At 47.4% G+C, this 23,471-nt stretch overlaps 1 protein-coding gene across 1 annotated transcript in view; it reads left to right on the top strand.

Annotated features, from left to right (window-relative positions):
- The window catches only part of LOC130387488 (rap guanine nucleotide exchange factor 4-like), a 31,097-nt gene extending 9,977 nt beyond the window's left edge, over positions 1-21,120 (top strand). The window contains exons 5-30 of the mRNA XM_056596590.1: positions 2,013-2,085; positions 2,269-2,333; positions 4,772-4,878; positions 5,339-5,460; positions 6,048-6,231; positions 6,549-6,633; positions 6,964-7,024; positions 7,320-7,396; positions 9,258-9,404; positions 10,004-10,098; positions 10,623-10,708; positions 10,938-11,016; positions 11,891-12,041; positions 12,459-12,547; positions 12,696-12,723; positions 12,838-12,913; positions 13,359-13,505; positions 14,215-14,312; positions 17,141-17,266; positions 18,416-18,594; positions 18,988-19,078; positions 19,563-19,613; positions 19,712-19,799; positions 19,941-20,005; positions 20,125-20,179; positions 20,851-21,120. Coding sequence (XP_056452565.1) covers positions 2,013-2,085; positions 2,269-2,333; positions 4,772-4,878; positions 5,339-5,460; positions 6,048-6,231; positions 6,549-6,633; positions 6,964-7,024; positions 7,320-7,396; positions 9,258-9,404; positions 10,004-10,098; positions 10,623-10,708; positions 10,938-11,016; positions 11,891-12,041; positions 12,459-12,547; positions 12,696-12,723; positions 12,838-12,913; positions 13,359-13,505; positions 14,215-14,312; positions 17,141-17,266; positions 18,416-18,594; positions 18,988-19,078; positions 19,563-19,613; positions 19,712-19,799; positions 19,941-20,005; positions 20,125-20,179; positions 20,851-20,978 — 2,553 coding nt within the window. The 3' untranslated portion in view covers positions 20,979-21,120. The remainder of the gene's footprint in view (positions 1-2,012; positions 2,086-2,268; positions 2,334-4,771; positions 4,879-5,338; positions 5,461-6,047; positions 6,232-6,548; positions 6,634-6,963; positions 7,025-7,319; positions 7,397-9,257; positions 9,405-10,003; positions 10,099-10,622; positions 10,709-10,937; positions 11,017-11,890; positions 12,042-12,458; positions 12,548-12,695; positions 12,724-12,837; positions 12,914-13,358; positions 13,506-14,214; positions 14,313-17,140; positions 17,267-18,415; positions 18,595-18,987; positions 19,079-19,562; positions 19,614-19,711; positions 19,800-19,940; positions 20,006-20,124; positions 20,180-20,850) is intronic.
- The last annotated feature ends 2,351 nt before the right edge of the window (positions 21,121-23,471 follow it).

Raw genomic sequence — 23,471 nt, 5'->3', positions numbered from 1 at the left:
CTTTGAGACTCTTGAAATAATTTACAATGATCTACAAGGGGGGTTTAAATTATGAAATTGCAGAAGTAATCTCAAACCTTTATCAAGTGCCGGCTAGAGTTGACCTAAATTAAGTTATCCAATCTACATTGTCTATATCAACTCCCGGAACAGACTGACAGCATGACGACTTGTGATTGCGGCGCTGCTGTTTGTGAGATGCGATCAGCTTCTATCGGTGCGCGGTCGTCCACTAAGTGCACTCTCTCCTCCCGCCTGAGACCAGAGGCAAAACCTGAAAGACACGAGCCTTGGGGTCGCACTCCCGTCTACCACGTCACTGGGCTTTAGGCTCTCCCGGCCCCACAAGGACGGAGGAGCATGTTGTTTTTGTTCTGTGCCGTGATAACCACAGAATGGGGAGTCCCGAATGGGGCCAGCTGTGCGTTTGATGAAAGGATGAAAGAGTGAGGCCTTGTTTCATAGCCACCACATCAAGTGAAAGGCCCGCTGAATGGCGAGTGTCCTTCCTATTGATCTGTTTATTAAGGTCCATGTTTAAAGTGCATATCAAACAATCTGTGCCACTGGTGTTTGCCACCGACAGTGGTCGCCTGGTGTAGCTTGCGTCAGACTTGTTGTGCATCTCTTGCGGTGCGCTCTCTCTCTGCTCTACTTCCACCATTCACCCGCGCTCTTTGTATTCCCCTTTTCCATTCAACAGTCCCGACTCCTCACTTCCCCACTTCCTCTCCTCCTCGCCGTGGCTCCGACGGGCCAAGCAGGCCACCGCTACACAAACACTGTCCTCTCTTTTCTCTCTCTCCCTCTCAGATACACAAACACACAGGCACACACACACACACACACACACACACACACATACACACACATACACTCTCTGCATTCGTCTGTCCGATTTTCCCTTCTCTCTTTTCTCTCCTCTCACTGTCTTGCTTTGTCTATCTCCCTGGTTCTCTCTCTCACCCGCTGTCTCTCTGTCTCTCTCACCCGCTGTCTTTCGCCCGCTGTCTCTCTGTCTCTCTGTCCTTCTGCCTCTCAGTCTCTATATCTTTCTACCTCTTACTCTCTATGTCTCTCTCTCTCTCTCTCTCTCTCTCTCTCTCTCTCTCTCAATGGTGTTATACAGGTTCTCTGATCTCCCTGGTAAACTGTGGGAGAGAGGTGGGGGTGGCAAGGTCTTTGGACAGAAAGAAGAGAGGGGAGGGGGAGAGAGAGGAAGATATGTTGAGATATATATATATATATACAGAGAGGGAGAGAGCGGGGAGGAGGAGGAAGAGAGAGCAGGGGGCAGAAGGAGGGGAAGGGGTTTGGAGTGGGAGAGTGGGGAGGAGGAAGAGAGAGGGATCAGGGGAGAGAGAGAGTGGGGGGGGGGGAGTAAGAGAGAGCAGGGGGCAGAGAGAGGCTAAGGGGTTTGGAGTCAGAGAGAGAGGGGAGGAGGGAGAGAGGGAGAGCTAGCAGAGACCGGGGGGGAGGCAGTGATAAGGACACTGAGTGGTGTGAGGCGTGTGTGGGTCGGGATGCTCCGTGTGTGTGTGGAGTCGTAGGGCAGCAGAGGGCAGCTTTGTGGGCGTTCAGTCCCGGTGGCACTAAGGACGCCCGGGGAGCCGGAGCAGGTGAGTGCAGCCCCTCGGTGGGGCTCGTGTGTGGGCAGGGTCAGGGGCTTATCTCCAGTGCTCTTCAGACAGTGGTTTACAAAGTGAGGGTTTGACCCGATGCGCCTTGTGTCGGTTGCTCTGCATATCAATGATCTTGGTCATACAATGGGCTTTGTCCTATAGTGTGCTGCTTGCAAGCTGGAAAGGGAGTGTGTGTGTGCGTGTGCATGTGTGGGCGTCCAGATGTAATTGGCGCTGTCGTTTTCTCTGATGGCAGAGATGACTAATGAATGAAATTTAAACTGGGGACTCGTTCCAGTGTTTGCAGAATTTGGCACATCAGTGTGTTTGTGTGTGTATTCCTTAACGTGTGTGCATGTGTGTGTGTGTGTGTGTGTGTGTGTGTTGTAGAAATACCGTCAAAGCATGGCTGGATTACTGGCTCCTCCTTACGGTGCCATGGAGAGTGGATCCAACAATGACCGTAAGTACGACCGCAGCGTGGCGGAACCTATATACATACACATTATCAATAACAATAATCAAATGCACGTATAAGATCACATGATGATGGTATTGTGGGAAAAAAGGTTGTTAAAGGGTTTTAAGTGAATAAAGGATTTGATATATATATATGGTCACAGAAATAACTTCCTCTCATTTGTAGGACTTGCAGACAAAGACGGCATGAATTCAGACTCAGTTGGCCTTCTGAACAAGCCATACAACAAGGTAAACACAGACACACGCACACATACACAGTGCCTTAAACCAAAAATGGCCCCACAACAAGCAAAGTATGCCGTCTGATTTTATATTAAGTACACTCAATGCTTGATGGATACAAAAAATGTAACTTTTTAAATATTTAAATTTAAAACAAAACATTAAAAAAATGCATACTAATGGTGTTCACAGAAACATGCAAAGCCTAAATCAGGGCTATCCAACAACTTTGTTATGATAAATTACTTATAAAGGGGGGCTAGAAAATGTGAAAATATGAAGAGTACACTGAAATAGACTAGTGCTGGGCATAATGAGTTTTCATTCACACTTATCTTCTGTGACTACATCTTCCAGGAAGGCTAGCATGCGGTCTTTCACAATGCAACATTAAACATGAAAGCCACCCTCTGATGGACCCACTTTGATTGGAGGAGCATGTGTACCAATTGGATGTGTTCCATTCCATTTGAAGTTTGGACAGTCGTTGACTTGTCCATTTTCAAGCACATAAAACCTTTTGACACTGCAGAGACAAACGCACGCACGAACGTCTGCCTGTGCGTGTCTGCGATAGCGAGTAGTGGAATGGACGGGTCGTAGGGGCGGGACAAAGCAGAACAAACATTTTTATATTTGGGAGAATCAACTTGCTCTTGCTCAGAAACAGCCCATCATGGAACATTTATTCAGATTATCATTTACGTGCCAATTGCGTAGCAAATGATACAGCTGCTAATTTTTAAGGCCTGCGCTAAATACTGTACTCAATTGTCATTCCAATTGAATGCCAATCAAAACAGGCGTTCTGTAACACCTTTCACAGTGGGCCGTTGAAATGTATCCATCTCATTCAGCACAGTGGCTCATGGCAGAGCAACTCTGCTTCCGGCCCTTTGTGCACTCCTTACAGACCAGCGTGATGTGTGATGTGTGTGATGCCAGTGAGTCACCACCAGATCCACCCCTTCCACACGTTCCCCCGCACTTGAACAAATAAGTGCAGGTATTATGCAGTCAAGGCCCGTCCTGTAGGTGCACAGTGGGATTTAAATGAGTTCTGACTTGAGTTCCATCGACTGCGTGTTTTTTATTCAGTGGCAGAACAGTTACATTTCATTTGATTTTGATTTGGTTTCATTTGTGTGTGTTATTGTTTTTCGTAAGTAACGCACCCCAGACTAAACACATTCAGTCCCAATTTTGCCACCCAAACCCTTCTGTATCCCTTTTGTTCACACAATAAAAACAGTGTCCTGTCCAAGCAGAGTTAATGATGCCATAGTGACTGCTATGATGTGTATTAACGTATGGGATTTGGGTAAATTGGTGTGTTACAGAATCGCTAAAAACAGGCTTTTGGTATTTTGAGAGAAAAAAAGGGGAAAGGAAATCTATTGATCTGATAAAAACACCGTAATCAGTAGATTTAATCCAGCCTCGTATTCAGACGATGTGAATCTCCAGAGCCAGACGGAGGCTTTTTGATAACATCTTAACTCCAATACAATCTCTTTTTAAGCAGTCTTGTGTGATTGCAACCTACCCTCTTGTAGCTGCTTGTTAGTGAACGAGGCAACACAAAGGAGTGGAGGTCGGAGGTGTGTGTGTGTGTGTGTGTGTGTGTGTGTGTGTGTGTGTGTGTGTGTGTGTGTGCGTGCTGTATGAATACAGGTGATGGTGACTCACAGGTGCTCCTGTGTAGTTATGGTAATGCATGCGCACCGAAGAAAAGATGCCATCTGCCACATTACCATTCTTTGCTTTGTTGTTTCTGCACCCCACATCTGTCCGTGTGTGTGTGTGTGTGTGTCCGTGTGTGTGATTGTTTGTGTGCTTGTTTGCGTGCGTTGGTGTGTGTGCTTGTTTGCGTGCGTTGGTGTGTGTATGTGAGTGTGTGTGTGTGTGTGTCTGTCTGTGTGTGCATGTGTTTGTTGTGTATGATTGACATTTATCAGTTGTGGTTACCAGGGGAGTGACTAATGAATGGAGGTGACTATATGTGCTTACTTGGAATGTATATTACCGATACGTGTCTATGTGGTGGTGTATTTGAATGAGTGCATTGAATGAATGCATTCCTTATTCCGTCGCATTCATTCTCATTCTTCACTGTCTATCTTCACTCTCAACACTCACATAATACAGACATTACATATATGGAATGTAATCAATAGAGGGAGGATTTAAACTGTTCATGAAAAGATTCCCATTGTATTATGAATTCCATGCTCCATCCTGTCTTCTGTCCAAAGACATGTATTTGTCTGAAATGCCTGTTTGTCTGTCTGTCGATCCATCTGTCCGCCAGCCTCTCTGTTTGTCCACAATCTGTACAAATCAAAGACATTCAACTGCTAGCATCCGTACCTTGCTGGCTACGTGGATTGTTAACCCCCTCTAGATATATAATCTGTACTCTATCTCCATCTGCCCTCCTCCAGGTTCCCTCAGAGAAGCTGCAGAGGGCAGGGAAGGTCCTTCGCAACGCCATCCTGTCCAGAGCCCCCCACATGATCCGGGACCGCAAGTACCACCTCAAGACCTACAGGTGAGCTGGTTGGTGGACCATGTATCCACCCCTGTTTGGCTCTGTTCAAACAGCCTAACTGTAGGGTTAGGGTTAGCGTTAACAAGCTAACCATAACCCAGAAATCGTAGATGTTTTTTGTTTGATGGTTTAGCATGTTGTATTTTGCATGTTGAATACTGTAAACTGTATACTTTATACTGTATACTGTCTCATTGTCTCATGTCCGTCTAACTATGGGATTATCTTCTGGACATAACAGACCAAAGTGATAACCTATTTTTGTCTTATTTTATTTTAAAACCCTTATTCTAACACCTGACCGTACCACTTACTTTAACCATAACCTACCCCTAACCCCAACTCTATGGTCAGTTTAGTTTCACATTCTAACACTATAACACATATAAATATATTCTTTCCATGTTTTCTTGAAACGGCCCTTCATGTGTGTGTGTGTGTGTGCCTCTGTGCTCCGCAGACAGTGTTGTGTGGGGACAGAGCTGGTGGACTGGCTGGTGCAGCAGAGTGCCTGTGTCCACACGCGCTCCCATGCAGTGGGCATGTGGCAGACCCTGCTGGAGGAAGGGGTGCTCAACCACGGTACTGAGGGCTCTGGGTGTGTGGGGTCTGACTGAGGCAAACCTGTTCATTACTGCTAGAACAAGACAAAGCTAGTGGCAGTGGGCGTAGGACAGATAAGAGGGTTTCTGTGTCAGAGAGAGATCTTACTTACGGAATCGACCTTTCTTCGAATCTATTGATACATGGCATGTAGTAAACTCTTATCCAAATCATCTTATCATACCTTGAGTGTATACATTCTTGGAATGGGTGGCTCCAATGTGAAATAAACCCTTAAACATGGCAGTATCATATTTTACTTATTCATTTATTTATTTTTTCGCAATTATAGGTGATTATTTAGTTCAGCTGTAGCCAGGGATATATTATTATAATATACGAATGGCATTATAATAAACATTATACATTATTTTTGGCTTGCTTCCAAACCAAAATCTATTTATAACACACTCACACACACACACACACACACACACACACACACACACACACACACACACACACACACACACACACACACACACACACACACACACACACACACACACACACACACACACACACACACACACACACGCTAATGACGCACCCTCCCGTGCTCCCAGTGGACCAGGAGCTGGGCTTCCAGGACAAATACCTGTTCTACCGTTTCCTTGACGACGAGGATGAGGATACGCCGCTGCCTAGTGAGGAGGAGAAGAGGGAGAGTGAGGAAGAGCTGCCGGAGACCATCCTCTTCCTCGCCCAGATCGGCCCTGATGCTCTGCTGCGGATGATCCTCCGCAAATCGTGAGCTGAGAATAAAATAAATCTTTACACATTAACCAGTGGTTTACCTCAAAACCAAAGGAAAAGAAACCAAAATTGTTGACTTAAAAATATTTTTACTATATCATTAAATGATTAGATTATATATTATGTTATATTGAATAATTTCCAAGCAATCTTATTTGTAACATGACATTATTGAATTACAACAATAATGGATAACACTGTGTTTTTGTTACCGGCAGAATTGAATGTGCGGTTTGATTCCTAAATACGTTGTAATGTAAATCATTTGCATTGGTCTGTCTTCACCTCCCGGTCTTTGTGTTTGTGGCTAGGCCAGGCCAGAGGAGCGGGGATGATCTGGAGATCATCTATGATGAGCTGCTGCACATCAAGGCCTTGGCTCAAGTCTCCAACACTGTGAGGGCACAGAGACACACAACATGTTTCCTAAAGACCCTGACCGAAAGACATTGTACAGATTGGGTTCATCCATTTTGGCAGACAAAACCTTATAATTTGTTCTCCAAAGTAGCTGAAAATTATGATTTCAATTGATTCAAATTGATTTTCAACCAAATATAATTTGGTTGATGAAGAACCAAACTACAAACAAACACAACTACTAATGTTTGGGGGCATAGTGTAGGATGAGGACTGTACTACTGATTTGTAATCGTCCGGACATATCTGCATCGATTGTATGAAGTTTGGTCACATATGTTTGATGGAATATTTTCTGTTCTGCAGGTAAAGAGAGAGCTGGCCAGTGTCCTGATCTTTGAGTCGCACGCCAAAGCAGGGACCGTGTGTAAGTTCACACATTGCGTTATATTCCACTTTGTAAAAGTTGCTTTGCTGCTGGTAAGATTAGATGGAGAGACAGTCGAAAAGAGCAGAGGAAGAAGAGTGTTGCCTTGAGTGTTGCACTTAAACACTTGTCATTGAAAGCTAAGAGAGATTTCATCAAAGAGGACAAAAAATATTCTCAAATAAATAGCCTTTAAGGCTAATAGTGTAATACTATCTGTGTGTAAACTGGATTTGGGCTGTGATGTCTTCATGTGTGTCCTTCTGTCGTTTATCTTCTGGAAACATGAATCTAGTGTTCAATCAAGGAGAGGAGGGCACGTCGTGGTACATCATCCAGAAGGGCTCCGTCAACGTGGTGATCTACGGCAAGGTGAGAGAGAGAGAGAGAGAGAGAGAGAGAGAGAGAGAGAGAGAGAGAGAGAGAGAGAGAGAGAGAGAGAGAGAGAGAGAGAGAGAGAGAGAGAGAGAGAGAGAGAGAGAGAGAGAGAGAGAGAGAGAGAGAGAGCGAGAGAGGGAATTAATCTGACGTTGTCCATTTTAATCAAACCATACAAAAGAGAGATAGCAAAATAACTGAACAGAACACAGCGTCCAGGGACCTCTCTGTGTGTGTGTGTTTATATGACACATCATTATATGGCTTTTCTGCTTCAGTTTTGCAATCCAAGCTCTGTCTGTGCAGACAGAGATAATTTACTCCCAGCTCCCCACCAGTTAAAGCCTAAAAGACTAGCAGCGGCAGACTAAACAGTTAACCATCACCGACCCCCCAACCCCCGGCCTGACCGGCACACGACTCACCGACACACTGACACACCGACACACTCCTCTCTGACTCATCACTGAATTAGGACTCCAGGGGAGTCGTGTGGACGTTACTCATACTGGTTTACTCTTCCTTCTTCCTGACACACACACACACACACACTAACATACATACACACTCTCATTTACACACACAAACACACACACACACACACACACACACACACACACACACACACACACACACACACACACACACACACACACACACACACACGCGCACACACGCACACACGCACACACTAACATACACACACTCTCATTTATAAAACACACACACACACACACACACACACACACAGACACTACAAACACACACACTCACACGCACGCACGCACGCACGCACACACGCACGCACGCACACACGCACACACGCACACACGCACACATGCACACACACTCACACATCAACACACACACTCACGCACACATAATGGCAGTCAAATTTATAAACAACTGCAAGGAGAAGAAGATGTGGGGCTGTTGATCCTTAAAGACTTCAAACAAGGAAATACCAGCAGCAGAGTATTGGCGTGCATTTGGGACATTTTCACTGTGATTTCTGGCCCAATTTCGTGCAACAAATCTTCTGTCTCTCTCTGGTGTTCTCTGTCAATTGTTCCAGCTCAGTTACTGTTTCTATTTAAGATAGCTTTATTGCCATGGAAAATAAATATTTACATGCCAAAGAAAGTTAACCTCCTCTGTCTATCTAGCGCTCTCACTTTATGTACCTCTCTCTGTCTTATCGTTCTCTCTCTCTCTCTCTCTCTCTCTCTCTCTCTCTCTCTCTCTCTCTCTCTCTCTCTCTCTCTCTCTCTCTCTCTCTCCGTATCTCTCTAGAGAGTTTGTTTTGTCGGACTCCCGAAAGAATAGCTTAGTGTTATCTCAAAGATTCGTCCGAAGGAGAGTTGAGATTGTATGACAATAGGGACATTTTCTTGCCACAACTAGATCACAGAGCGAGGCTTCTCCTCGAGTTGTTTGGTTGGACATAATACCAAACGGATTAAGCAGAAAATAGAGAAATAAGTATTGTTACTTTGTAGGGATCCTTCACATAATGATAGAATATAATCTAAGCCTGTCATGGGTAACAACAAGCACTTTAGAGGGCGTACATTGAGGGGGCACTATTGCCCATGGGATTACATTGAAGCCCGTTTTCGTGGATTACGGCTGCAGCTCAATAAGAAAGAAATTTGAAAGATTGTTGTTAGTATTAATCCATTATACTATCCGTTAAAATAGACAACACTTCATTTTGTAAAGTTGTACTTGTGCGTATGTGTGTGTGTGTGTGTGTGTGTGTGTGTGTGTGTGTGTGTGTGTGTGTGTGTGTGTGTGTGTGTGTGTGTGTGTGTGTGTGTGTGTGTGTGTGTGTGTGTGTGTGTGTGTGCGTCAGGGCGTGGTGTGCACGCTCCACGAGGGCGATGACTTCGGGAAGCTGGCGCTGGTGACGGACTCGCCGCGCGCCGCGTCCATCGTGCTGCGGGAGGACCACTGCCACTTCCTGCGCGTGGACAAGGAGGACTTCAACAGGATACTCAGGGTGGGACACGCTGCACTCAGTCACACTGCCTCAGACATGCTCTGCCCCTGACATACCGGCTTCGTTGGTCTGCCTTTGATGGACTTACATGTGTTTGTGGGGAAGATGCTGCTTGTTTTCTGGTCAGTACCAAATAATTGGTTTTACCAGTCTTTTACCGTGTGGAGGCCAGCTGCCCGCCCCACCCTCCACCCCCTGTCAGGCCCATTCTGCCCATTCGCAGCTCAATAGCCTCCAGGCTTTCTTGCACAACAAATGGGTCACAAGAGAGCCTGTAAATGGAGGCTAGTCTGTAGATGACACATTTATTTTCTATAATTTAGTTGCTGTATTAAGTTAGAAAATAAGACACAGACAGACTAATTATGGTTTCGACCTGGAGCTCAATCCTGGGTTTTATTGGCTTTATAATTATCCACAATTTCAATCATTGCAATCTGTTTGACATAATGCAGACAGACTGCAATCCAGCGTGACTTGATGGCTTTTCTGCGATGATTGTCTCCCTCTACTGGCATACGACAGACATTACACCAATATTGTTTTTTTTGCGAACAATAAATACAACCTGTTTTTGATGTTTGTGTGTGTGTGTTTAGGATGTAGAAGCGAATACAGTGCGTCTTAAAGAACATGAGCAGCCTGTGTTGGTGCTGGAGAAGAGTCCTCGAGCCTCGACCATGGGAAGCATCAAGTACGTGTGTGTGTTTGTATGGGTGTGTTTGTATGTGTTTGTGTATGCATGTTTATCGTGCGTGTGTGTGTGTTTTTGTGTGTGTACATTCCAATGTGTGTGTGTGTGTTTGTGTGTGTGTGTGGATGTGTGTACGTAGGTGTATGCGTTTTTAGTGTTTGCACCTGCATGTGCATGCGTGTGTGTGTGTAGCATTTAGTATTCAGTTTAGTAGTGACCTAACTTAGAAAATGACAAGTTTAAAATACCAGTGTACGTTTTGTGCTGAAATGTGCTTATTAAAGTTCCATTACCTTAAGATATTAACAAATATATTATTAAATGTAATCAATTCATTTCTTTGCATATGTTTTCTTTTACTGATCCATTATTTCATTTTATGTTTGACAATGTTTATATGTGAGGCACTTTGAGTCTGCCGTATGAAAAGTGCTATATAAATAAAGTTGCCTTGCCTTGCCTGAATAGAATTACATATTTTTAATCACATGCTTTTCAATATGTACCATGTTGTCCTGCGTTAGGTACACTGTGATATCAGGGACGCCAGAGAAGATTCTGGAACACTTTCTGGAGACCATGAGGATGGACACGCATCACAGTGAACCAGGTACCAAACCCCAACCCCAATTGTACTCAGAGTTTGGAGTTCATCAAAATGTACAAGATATATTTGACGGCGTAATACAGACTGTGTTAAACAGAATATACAATATTATTCTATTCTCTGTTTAAATGACGATGGGTAGTTTGAGTAACCACCTTTCCTTTATCTCTGTGTTTCTGCTGCCTGGTTCCTCTCTCCTGCTCCTCCTCTCTGCTGTCTGCTGCTCTGTCAGACCCAGCGGTGGACGACTTTGTCCTCATGCAATGTGTCTTCATGCCCAACAGCCAGCTGTGTCCTCTCCTTCTGGCTCAATATCCTTTCTGCTTCACCTACACTGTCTGCCTCGCTCCCTATTAGTCTCTCTCACTCTCTCTCACTTTCACTTGTACACTTACTCTTACTCTCGATCTTACTTTTTATTTTTCTCTTTTTTGTCTCTCTCTCTATGTCTTTCGCTTTCATTTTCTCTTTTTGATATCTTTCTCCTTTCTTTCTCTCTCTCTCTCTCTCTCTCTCTCTCTCTCTCTCTCTCTCTCTCTCTCTCTCTCTCTCTCTCTCTCTCTCTCTCTCTCTCTCTCTCTCTCTCTCTCCCTCTCTCTTCCTGTCTAGCAAGGTCTAATGAAAACCTCCTGGTATGATCTTATTCCCTAGCGGCCCTTCACACACCCCCTCTCCCTCTTGTGCTTTAAGGGGTGCCTCCCTCCTCTCATCCCTCACCACGCCGCTACACTAGAGCCCAGTTAGAGCCCCTGATGAGGGGTGATTTACAACCACCAGGGCACCTCTCACCCACTGATCACCTGATCCACGGTGATCCATCACAGCAGCACCTCTGTTGCCATACCAACCAGCAGTGGCCTGTTCTCCCGTTGTCCGCTCACCTGTAATCATTAGTAATAAGTGACCTTATCAGTTGTTAATTATGCATCCGGTGCAGCCCATCTGCCCAGCTGTGCACATCGACCTCTCCGAAGAGACACGGGTGGTTATGTTTAATATGATTTATTTACATGTTGATTTATTTAGGTTGGGCGGCTATCAGTCAAAACAACTAGAGGCAGGGTGTTGGACTCCCATTCAAATGGTTCTGAGTTCGAACCCCGACGTCAGCCGTCGAACCTGTAATGAGAGTAACTAGCAGGTTCTCCCTGATTGGTGGAGCGTGGCCTTTAACCGGCTGTGAACCTATCACGGTGCGGCCCCGCCGGGCTCGGAGCAGGAGCGCGTGGAGTACACGGTGGCCATCAAGAGGAAGGTGCTGACCCTGGCCCTGCGTTGGGCCAGCACACACAGCTACCTGCTGCAGGAGGAGCCCGCCGCACTCGCCTTCCTGGAGGTGAGGGGGCCGGGCGCGGGGGGCTAGGGCGGGCCAGCTCTCAGACCCAAAGGGACTAGGTTCAATCACCAAGGGACTCATCCCTAGCCTGTAGGCGCCCTAAAGACTTCTTTAAAGGGTCTGCTTAAAGGAGATGAATAATTGATCTGATCGTAAGGCTGAAATGCAGTTGGTGAAGGAAAATAAATTTGTTTAAAAAATACATATATTTTTAACTTGGTTAAACTTTGATATAAAACTAAGAAACCTGGTCCCTTTCTCTCTCTCCTCTCCCCGCTTTTTCCCTTTCGTCGTCTCGCCTGTGTGTGTGTGTGTGTGTGTGTGTGTGTGTGTGTGTGTGTGTGTGTGTGTGTGTGTGTGTGTGTGTGTGTGTGTGTGTGTGTGTGTGTGTGTGTGTGTGTGTGTGTGTGTTTGTAGGAGCTGTACGGAAGTGTGACCAACGACTCCAGGATGCTCAGAGCGCTGAAGGACTTTGTTGTGGACGTGGAGAAAGTCGTCAAACTGCAGTACGTCTCTCTCTCTCAGCTCAGTGATCGCAGCGTAGATACGCTCTGCTGTAACAAACAAAGCCAAACCAAACTGAAACGCTTGTTTGTTTCGTGTTTCATTCCAACGATCTCAAACCCATTTTGTCTATTTTCTTACATTTTGCAGTTCTGAAGAAGCCAAATCGTCCAAGAAGGTATCTTGGGGGGGATGTGTTTTGTGATGTTTTTCTGCCTGTGTGTACTTTCCATCTGGGCTGTGATGTGTTTCTGTGTGATGTGGACCACACACTGTGCTGTCTTTCCTCCAGAAAAGCCTCATCCGACAGTTCAGCCACGGAGAGGAGAGACTTCAAAAGAAGCAACCTATTAGGAACCAGGACGACAGTGAGTGCCTCATTAGTCAGAATAACACACACACACACATATACACACAAACACACACACACACGCACACACACACACACACACACGCACACGCAGACGCACACACGCGCGTGCACATACACATGCACGTGTGCACGTACACACGCACACACATACACCCACACATATACACACACAATGGATTCCCAGTTGCACATGGTTATCATGTTATGTGCATCTGTTTGTATGTGTGTTTGTAGTAGCATTGAAAAGAATGTTTAACATGAAATTTGATGTTCTGATGAGAGCAATAAAGTGTGTGTGCGTGTATGTGTGTGTGTGAGTGTGTCTGAATAAACCAATCCCTGATATTGATACAGTATGGACATTTGATTAATTTCATTAATCTCAATATTTTGTCTCTGCTCCATCAATGTAAAATGTGACTGTGTGTTTGTGTGTCTAGTTCTGCTGAAGGTGTTCTGCAGTGACCACACCTACAGCACCATCCGTGTTGCCGTGGCAGCCACAGGCCGGGAGGTGATCAGCGCAGTAGCCGACAAGCTGGGCACCAACGATGAGCTCATATTGGTCCACCTCAGCTCTTCTGGGGGTGAGCCTCGCCCGGCAATTTGTGCTTTATATACAGTGTATTCTATTCATTTTGTATTTTGTTTACTTTGTCTTTTATTAATTGGGTAGTTTATCTACAGTGGCTCTAAAGGTTTTGTAGTTTATCGGCAGCGTAACGTTAACACTAGAAGCGCCGGCACTGCCAAACTACTTTCAACAGCCAGGTCTTTTTGACAGCTTTGGGTGTTTTGTGTTGTAGTGACACCAACACGCCACTATGTGGTACATTGTACTGCAGTGCTGTACGAGGCTGCTGTTCACTCTTGAAGGCTTTCGACAGGCATTTGACATGTCTTTCAATGGGATCGCCGCCGATGTTAATCACTCTCTATGGTGTTTGAAGGGTGCTGTATAAATACAGCCTTTCCTTGCCTTGCCTCATACAAAGCGCTGAGTGTAAACATTAAGTTCTCGCTGCCATTCACTGTGTATTTTCTGTATGACGTATGATCGCCTTCAATTGATTCACTGATGATGAGATTAACTAGCAATGCTGCAGCAGGGACCTCCTTTGGAAAAACAGATGGAAAGGCTGCATCGGTAGCAGACTAAATCATTCACACTTTACTCGTCATTTATATTCTGTGTATACATAAATTCCAATATTTTATTTAGGCAAGAGATATTGCACCACTTGAAACGTGTCTGAAACGTGCTTGAATATAACAAGTGTGTGTATTGTGTTCCAGAGAAACTGATCCTGAAGCCCAATGACGTGTCCGTGTTCTCCACGGTGGGAATCAACGGCCGCTTGTTTTCCTGTCCCAGAGAGCAGCTCAACGCACTGGTGAGGAGCAGCTGCTTTCTCATGTACTGTCTGAGACACTCTGGCTTCATTACAGCAGTATATAAGACGACCTGAGGATGGGAGGCGAGCTTTAATGGATGTGCGCCCCTGTGTGGTACTTACCAATAATGATAATAATTCATTTATTTTGTAGAGCGCTTTTCAATGACCCAAAGACGCTTACAGTGACGGAGACATAAACACGAAAAGGGTGATGACAATCAGGGGGGACAAGCGGAAGCCCGCACAACAGGGAACAGAAGCAAGGTGGAGTGTGATAGTAGATAGGGACGAAGGTGGTTATGGGTAGGGGAGGTCATATGCCTGGGAAAAGAGGTAGGTTTTTAGACGGGATTTGAATTAGGGAAGAGAGGGAGAGTCGCGGACAGGTTGGGGGAGGGCGTACCATTGTCAAGGGTGCTGTTCTGGAGAAGTCTCCGTCACCAAAGGTTTTTAGTTTGGATGGTCGTACTGTCAGAGTGCGAGTGGAGGAGGATCACAGGGTCCGGGAGGGGCGATGGGGGATGAGGAGGTCAAACAGGTAGGGGGGGGCCAGGTGGTGGAGAGCTTTGAAAGTCAGGAGGAGGATTTTGAAATCGATACGTTGTTTGATGGGGAGCCAGTGGATGAGTGTAGAGAACGGGACTGATGTGTTCACGAGACCGGGTGTGAGTGCGGAGGCGAGCAGCAGAGTTTTGGAACATTTGGAGTCTTTGGAGGGAATGAGAGATGATGCCAGCGAGGAGGGAGTTGCCCTCCTAGTCTAGACGGGAAGAGACAGGCAGTGTCTGGTTTTGGCGATGCGGCGGAGGTGGAAGTAAGAGGTCTTGACAATGGAGCGGACATGGGGAACAAAGGAGAGGGTTGGGTCGAGGATAATACCAAGATTGCGTGCCAGGGGGGAGGGAGTGATGGTCGAGGTGTCGATGGTGAGTGAGATGGGTCCAGTTTTTTTGAGAGTGGATTTGGTGCCTATAGGGAGGAGCTCTGTTTTGTCACTGTTGAAGTTGAGGAAGGTGTGGGTCAGCCATGTTTTTATTGTAGAGATGCAGGTTTCGAGTTGGGTGAGGGGAGGATTTTGGGGTGGGTTTTGTGTTGTAGATCTGGGTGTCGTCAGCGTAGCAATGGAAGTCCAGGTTGAGGCTGCGGATGATGTGACCAAGGGGGAAGAGGTAGCAGATGAAAAGAAGGGGGCCGAGGACTGAGCCCAGAGGGACCCCCTGTGTGACAGAAGAGAGGGTGGATGCGTGGCCAGAGAGGGAGACCCACTGCTGCCTGTCGGTGAGGTAGGAGGTGAGCCAGTCGAGTGCAGTGCCCTCAACACCCTGTTGACGCAGCCTTTTAAGGAGGATGGAATGGTTGACCGTATTGAAGGCTGCGCTGAGGTCAAGTAGTAGCAGGATGTTGAGGGCACCGGAGTCTGCAGAGGTGAGGAGATCGCTGATGACTTTGACAAGGGCAGTTTCGGTGCTGTGAAGTGGGCGTAAGCCAGACTGGAGGGGTTCGAAAAGATTGTTTGAATGGAGGTGGGTGTGGAGTTGGGCGGGGACAATGCGTTCCAGAGTTTGGAGAGGAACAGCAGGTTGAAGATGGGGCGGTAGTTGGAGAGGTCGGCTGGATCAAGGGTGGGCTTTTTGAGGATGGGGGTGATGGAGGCAAGTTTGTAGACAGAGGGAACATGACCAAGGGATAGAGACTGATGAAGAGGGTGGTGAGGTTGGGGATGAGGACAGGGAGGCAAGCCTTGGTAAGAGTCGTTGGGAGGGGTTCTAGGCAGCAGGTGGTTGTCTTGGACGCAGTGATGATGTCCAAAATGTCGGAGGAGTCAACAGGGAGGAAGGCAGGGAGAGAATGGGAGGGCGGGTGGACAGGGACTGACAGCGTCAGTCAGGGAGCTGTTGATTTGGGAGATTTTATTGTAAAAGGCGAGGAGGAAAGTGTTACAGAGGTCAGGTGAGGAGGGTGGATTGATGTCCGGCGGCTGGAGCAGATTGTGGACGGTGGAGAACAGGATGCGGGGATTCCGGTTGGTGCTGTTGATGAGGGTAGAGAAGTGGCCGGATTTAGCAGCTTGGAGTGCGTCGCGGTCGGAGGAGATGTGATGTTTGTAGGCTTCGGCGTGAACGGTGAGGCGGGTTCGTTCATGGTGCGGAGTTAGTGAATGAGACAAAGGAAGTTTTCCAGGGTGCCAGTGAGTCCAGAGAATCAGAAAGGATGGAGTTGAGCATGATGGCATAGTCGGGGATTATGGGGAGAAGGTAGCGGAGTGGAGAAGAGGATGTAGAGATGATCAGAGAGTGGGAAGGGGGGAGGAAGGGGGATAGATACGGGTAGGGAGGCGGAGAACACTATATCGAGGATCTGGCCTTTGGTATACACCACCACAAACACACAAATGTACTCACCCGGGTCCAGAGCAAGCAATCCACACACTCAGAGCCGGGAGACAGATGGATCCAGTGATGGTAAAGATTGGCTGGCAGACAGTTAGCTAGCACAGAGAAACAGAGACGTAGGGAAAAAACTAAAAACTACACTAGGAAACGTGGGACGCGATCAGGGACAAAAGCGGCAGTCTAAAATCCAGACGCCAGGGGTGATCTAACCCAATGACGAACAATGACGGTGCGCGCGTGCACAATGTGACGCTACTGTTACTGCCGTTCTGTGTCTGTGTGTGTGTGTGCCTGTGTGTGTGAGTGCGTGTGGGTATGTGTTGTGTTTGTGCCTGTGTGTGTGTGTGTGTGTGTGTGTGTGTGTGTGTGTGTGTGTGTGTGTGTGTGTGTGTGTGTGTGTGTGTGTGTGTGTGTGTGTGTGTGTGGTATCAGACCCCCCTCCCTGACCAGGAGGGTCCTACTGCTGGGTCCATGTCCAGCTTTGAGCTGATGAGCTCCAAGGACCTGGCCTACCAGATGACCCTCTACGACTGGGAGCTCTTCAGCTGTGTGCATGAGGTAGGCCATGGACACTCCCACGTGCATGCAAACACATGCACACACACTCGCAGCCAAACAGACAGATATAAACATATACACAGTTACGAACACACACACACATACACACATAGATATATAAATATACACACATGCACACACACAAACACACACACACACACACACACACACACACACACACACACACACACACACACACACACACACACACACACACACACACACACACACACACACACACACACACACACACACACACACACACACACACACACACTAACCATTAGGGCCCCCAGGTATTTCCCAATTCAATCTATGGGACGAAAACATTTAACAAATTTGACTCTCGAGGAACAGTTAGCTTACATTTATCACATTTAGAGCTCTTTTTGAACCTAAATATCACCCAGAGACTTGTATACTGCAGCTAATAACACAGCGTCTGGTCCCGAGCAGCTTCATACTGCAGTAAAGTGTACTTAAACAAGCATTAGGAGAAATAAATTAAGTACTTAATACCTAGTTTAACAAGGGATATGAACCATTTATTTTATCTGATGACAGAGTCAATCCACTTAATTGACCTACTTGAGTCGTATTTCTCATTTTCTCCATTCTGGAATGTTCCTCCTCGAGAGGAACCCGCTTAAGTTTGATTGATGATGTCCGGTTAGACTCCTACAAAGTTCATGCTTTAATCCTCTCCCACATTCTATCCTATCCCCCTCTCCTCTGCTCCTATCTTGTCTCTACTCCCCTTCTCCTATCTCCCTTCTTTTCTCCTATCCTCTCATCACTCTTTTCTTCCCCTCCTCTCCTCTCCTCTCCTCTCCTCTCCTCTCCTCTCCTCTCCTCTCCTCTCCTCTCCTCTCCTCTCCTCTCCTCTCCTCTCCTCTCCTCTCCTCTCCTCTCCACTCCACTTCCCTCCTCTTCTCCTTTCCTCTCTCCACTCCTCTCTTCTCTTCTCCTCTTCTCTCCTCTCCTCCTCTCCTTTCCTATCATCTCCTCCCCTATGTTTTCCTTTCCTTTCCTTTCCTCTCCACCCCTCTCTTCTCCACTCCTCTCCTCTCCTCTACCCCCTCCCCTCTCCCCTCCATCCCCTCCCCCCCCGCCCCCCCCCCCCCCCCCCCCCCCGCCCCCCCCCCCTAGCACGAGTTGCTGTACCACACGTTCGGCCGCACCAACTTCCGCCGCACCACGGCCAACCTGGACCTCTTCCTGCGGCGCTTCAACCAGGTGCAGCTGTGGGTGGTCACCGAGGTCTGCCTGTGTGGGACGCTCAGCAAGAGGGTGCAGCTGCTCAAGAAGTTCATCAAGATCGCAGCGCAGTGAGTGGAGCCGGCTGCTGTCTGTGTGTGTGTGTGTGTGTGTGTGTGTGTTTGTGTGTCTGTGCGTGCGTGTATGTGTGTGCGTTTGGGCGCGCGGGTGTGTGTGGGAAGTGTCCGATCTCTGATAACGTGTTGCGTCACTTTAGCTGGTGGTATGACACTCTCATTCACACTGTTCGCACTAATTATGCAAGATAATGTGCTATTGTGACAGACAAAGTGACCTGACATTGTACTGTGTGTGACTGTGTGTGACTGTGTGTGACTGTGTGTGTGTGTGTGTGTGTGTGTGTGTGTGTGTGTGTGTGTGTGTGTGTGTGTGTGTGTGTGTGTGTGTGTGTGTGTGTGTGTGTGTGTGTGTGTGTGTGTGTGTGTGTGTGTGTGTGTGTGTAGCTGCCGAGAGTTCAGGAACCTGAACTCATTCTTTGCGATCATTATGGGGATGAGCAACCCTGCAGTGAGCAGGCTGAGCCAGACCTGGGAGGTAAGCAACCTGCTCGTTGATGCCAAGTTACCGTAGTTACCGCACTCTGAGTGGGAACGATTGTGAGAAGCGTTCGCGACTTGAGTCGCTACTGACACTTTTACATGACTTTTACATCCGACGAATTGGGCCCATATTTTAGATTAAAAAAAACAAAAGATTTTTGAGTCTGAAATAAGAATGAGTCTGAAATAAGGCAGACATTAAACATCACTAAAAGGATTGTAATGAATACAAACGGATAGCAAGGCAGCAGGCACATGAAAGCACAGTTGAGACATTCAAAAACAAAACGTTTTCTAACTGATATTCAAAGCACCAATTTAGAAGTTTTGTTGCCGCTGTTATATATACGGTCTACCAATCTTTCAAATCCAAATAAAGAAGAGCAACGCACAATCTTAATTCCAGTTTATATCCGTCTTTGATGCTTTCATGGAATGCGACCACTGGCATTCACTTACCGTACGCTTTCCACTTCCAGAAACTCCCCAGCAAGTTCAAGAAGTTCTACGCTGAGTTTGAAAGCATGATGGTGAGTGCCTGGGAACACGACACTACGATCTGTCTGCTCAGTTCTGTTTCAGTCTGGTATGTTGACCTTTGACCTCTGTGTATTTTGGCCGTTGTCAGGATCCATCCAGGAACCACCGGGCCTACCGGCTCACTGTCACCAAGCTGGAGCCGCCAATCATCCCCTTTATGCCCCTCCTCCTTAAAGGTACGACCCCCTGTACTGATTGTAGTCTCTCTCCCATCCCTCACCCTCTCTCTCTTTCTCTCCCTCAACAACAGTCACACAATAGACATGATGGGATGACTTATGCGTGCATTTATTTTCTTTGTGTTCCTTTATGTACAGATATGACCTTCACACACGAGGGCAACAAGACGCTCATTGACGGCATGGTCAACTTTGAGAAGATGGTATGTGGCTCCCATGCAAATCTTGGAAAAAAAAATTGTAACCCATGTTTTAAACGATGCATTACATGACGTGCAACTATTTGGATTTCATTGTTTCAAATTGTTTTCGGTCTCATCAGCGTATCATCGCCAACACGATTCGCCAAGTGAGACACTGCAGGAGCCAGCCGTTCAGTAAGCCAGGCCGCCCTGTCCGTGATCAGTCAGTAGCTCAGTCTGGCCGTGGATGGTTTGGTCTCATCTGTCTTCTCTGTCTCCTTTCCCTGCACCCCCCTCCTCTCCCCGACCCCTCTCTCTCCTCCTCTCCCCCTCCCCTCTCTCCTACGCCTTCTCCCCCCTCTCTCCTCCTCTCCCCCTCCCCTCCCTCCTACGCCTTCTCCCCCCTCCCTCCTCCTCTCCCCCTCACCTCTCTCCTACGCCTTCTCCCCCCTCTCTCCTCCTCTCCCCCTCCCCTCCCTCCTACGCCTTCTCCCCCCTCCCTCCTCCTCTCCCCCTCACCTCTCTCCTACGCCTTCTCCCCCCTCTCTCCTCCTCTCCCCCTCACCTCTCTCCTACGCCTTCTCCCCCCTCCCTCCTCCTCTCCCCCTCACCTCTCTCCTACGCCTTCTCCCCCCTCTCTCCTCCTCTCCCCCACCCCTCTCTCCTCCTCTCCCCCACCCCTCTCTCCTCCTCTCCCTCACCTCTCTCCTACGCCTTCTCCCCCCTCCCTCCTCCTCTCCCCCACCCCTCTCTCCTCCTGCCCCCCACCCCTCCCTCCTCCTCTCCCCCTCCCCTCTCTCCTCCTGCCCCCCACCCCTCTCCCCCCCCCCCCCCCCCCCCCCCACCCCTCTCTCCTCCCCCCTTAGACCCGGAGATCTGCCAGCCCAACAAGAACCACGCCGAGGTGCGTGGCTACGTCCGCAAGCTGTGCGTGGTGGACAACCAGCGGGCCCTGACGCAGCTCTCCTATAGGCTGGAGCCCCGCAGGACGTGAACGATGCCCCCTGCCCCTCCCCCTCCCTCAAAAGAACCGTCTGTCCTTCCCTGGATCCGGGTCCCGGCGCCCGCAGGAACATCCTCCCACCGTAGCCACAGCAGCCGGTCGTGACCACCCGCTCCGGCTCGGCCCCTCGGACTCATACTGTCCAAGCCTCTTCCACCCCAGGGCCGTTGACCAATCAGCTGCTTTCTTGTCCATGAACCCTCCCATAGCCCTCCACCCTCCTTCAGACCTGGGTACTGGATCCCGATGCTGCTCTCGTTGATGGAGAAGTGTGATGTACAGACTGGTCCATATCCATACCCTGCATGGCCTCATAAACATTGTCTCTAATACAGTGGGTCTCATTGATCGGTACGGTCGCACTGTGTTGCGTGTGGACGTCCAGCCTACTGGTCTACAGTTAGGGTTTGTTACGCGCTTGTACAGCAAAAAAATATCATGCTAGTACTGTCATACTATGGTAGTATTACAGTCACTGATAGCAGCACTCTGAAGCCCGAGCGAACCATAGTGAGACTAGCGATGTTTAAAAGAGCTACAAGAACAGTACTTAGTCTCATTGTAATCTTATAACGGTACAATTTTAGCGATGTATTCTGGAAATGTATGAAGAAAAACATAGGATTTGATGTCCTCCGGGTTAACAAACGATTCCAACTGGCTAATAAATAATGTTCTTATAGTACTAGTGTTAGGGTTAGTATGCCCTCCACAGAGTCGATATTGATTGTCAATATTAGAGAAAAAAAAATCGCCCATGAAGGTGTTCATCTCCATGTTTGCAGCATTGCCAAGTTATTTCCATTAAAGCACAACACCTGTAGCATAAACATCTGTCCCTACAGCCAAGGGGCCGCCTGAATCACCAATCAGATCAAACAATGTGTTCCTTCAGATCTGCTGAGAACACCCATCGCTGTCTGGATGGATTTGATCACACAGACATGAGAGGCGAATCTCTTGGCCCCACATCTCGTTTTTATCCGTTGTGTGTGAAATGTTTAATTTTGTCTCTTTATGTAAATGTGGGTGTTTTTTGTGATTTTTGAGTATGATCTGGATTTTGTTTCTCCTTCTCTGTCTCCCGTAGCTCCTGGTGTGGGGTTGTGTGTTGGAAGCTACCGCAAGGCTTGCTATTCCCCACACGGCAGCCTGTGTTGTATATACACTGTGTGTGTGTGTGCGTGTGTGTGTGTCTGCGTGCGTTTGTGTAGAATGAGCTGTAAATAAAATATATTAAAATATATGAAATACAATACTTTTCTTAAAAAACGCTTTTTATTTGATAATTTTCTATTGTTGGGACGCTCAATGATGACACAGATATATGATGTGTGTATATATATATATGATATTGATGATATAGGTACGGTTTAGCCAAGAGCGGACATGTTAATCTTACCTCGACACAGTGATGTCACTCCCCTATATCTGAGCACATCTATCCTCAACATAATGATGTCACTCCCCTATATCTGAGCACATCTAACCTCGACACAGTGATGTCACTCCCCTATATCTGAGCACATCTATCCTCAACATAATGATGTCACTCCCCTATATCTGAGCACATCTAACCTCGACACAGTGATGTCACTCCCCTATATCTGAGCACATCAATTCTCGACACAGTGATGTCACTGCTGGACCTGCCTGATGATGTCATTGCGTCATTCCCGTCAGCTTGAGTCACCTACTAACGGCTTTGCTGTCACATGTCTGGAGTTATATGTACAATTGTGTGTGTGTATGTGTGTGTGTGTGTGTGTGTGTGTGTGTGTGTGTGTGTGTGTGTGTGTGTGTGTGTGTGTGTGTGTGTGTGTGTGCATGTCTATATGGGTCGTAGCTGCCAAGTGGGTGTACCAGATTAGAGTTGAGTGTGACAGTCAGCACCAAATGCTCACTAACCGATTCACTGACCACTGATCCGAAAGAATCTCTCTCTCTCGCCCCCTCTGTATGTGTGTTAGTTTAGGCAAGCGTGTGTGTGTGTGTGTGTGTGTGTGTGTGTGTGTGTGTGTGTGTGTGTGTGTGTATGTGTGTAGGGGAGGGGGGGGGGGTATATGTAATGCTTTATATAGCAACCGTTATCCTGGCCTTGCAGGAAGGAATGCCCCGGATGCCGGTGACCATATTTGAACACTATGCGTTTGTGCGGCAGACACACACACACACACACACACACACACACACACACACACACACACACACACACACACACACACACACACACACACACACACACACACACACACACACACACACACACACACACACCACATCAGTGTCATCCTATTGCTCTTCGCGTGTGTGGTTGTTTGTGTAAATGTAAAACTTTAACACGATTCATCTCTCTCTCTCTCTCTCTCTCTCTCTCTCTCTCTCTCTCTCTCTCTCTCTCTCTCTCTCTCTCTCTCTCTCTCTCTCTCTCTGTCTCTCTGTCTCTATCTCTCTGTCTCTCTCTCTGTCTCTGCTGTAGTTCCT

The sequence above is a fragment of the Gadus chalcogrammus genome, chromosome 8 (genome assembly GCF_026213295.1).
Source record: "Gadus chalcogrammus isolate NIFS_2021 chromosome 8, NIFS_Gcha_1.0, whole genome shotgun sequence".
In the NCBI taxonomy this organism is placed as follows: Eukaryota; Metazoa; Chordata; class Actinopteri; order Gadiformes; family Gadidae; genus Gadus; species Gadus chalcogrammus.
The sequence above is the reverse complement of the archived record's forward strand: the minus strand, read 5'-3'. Positions and strand labels throughout refer to the sequence as shown.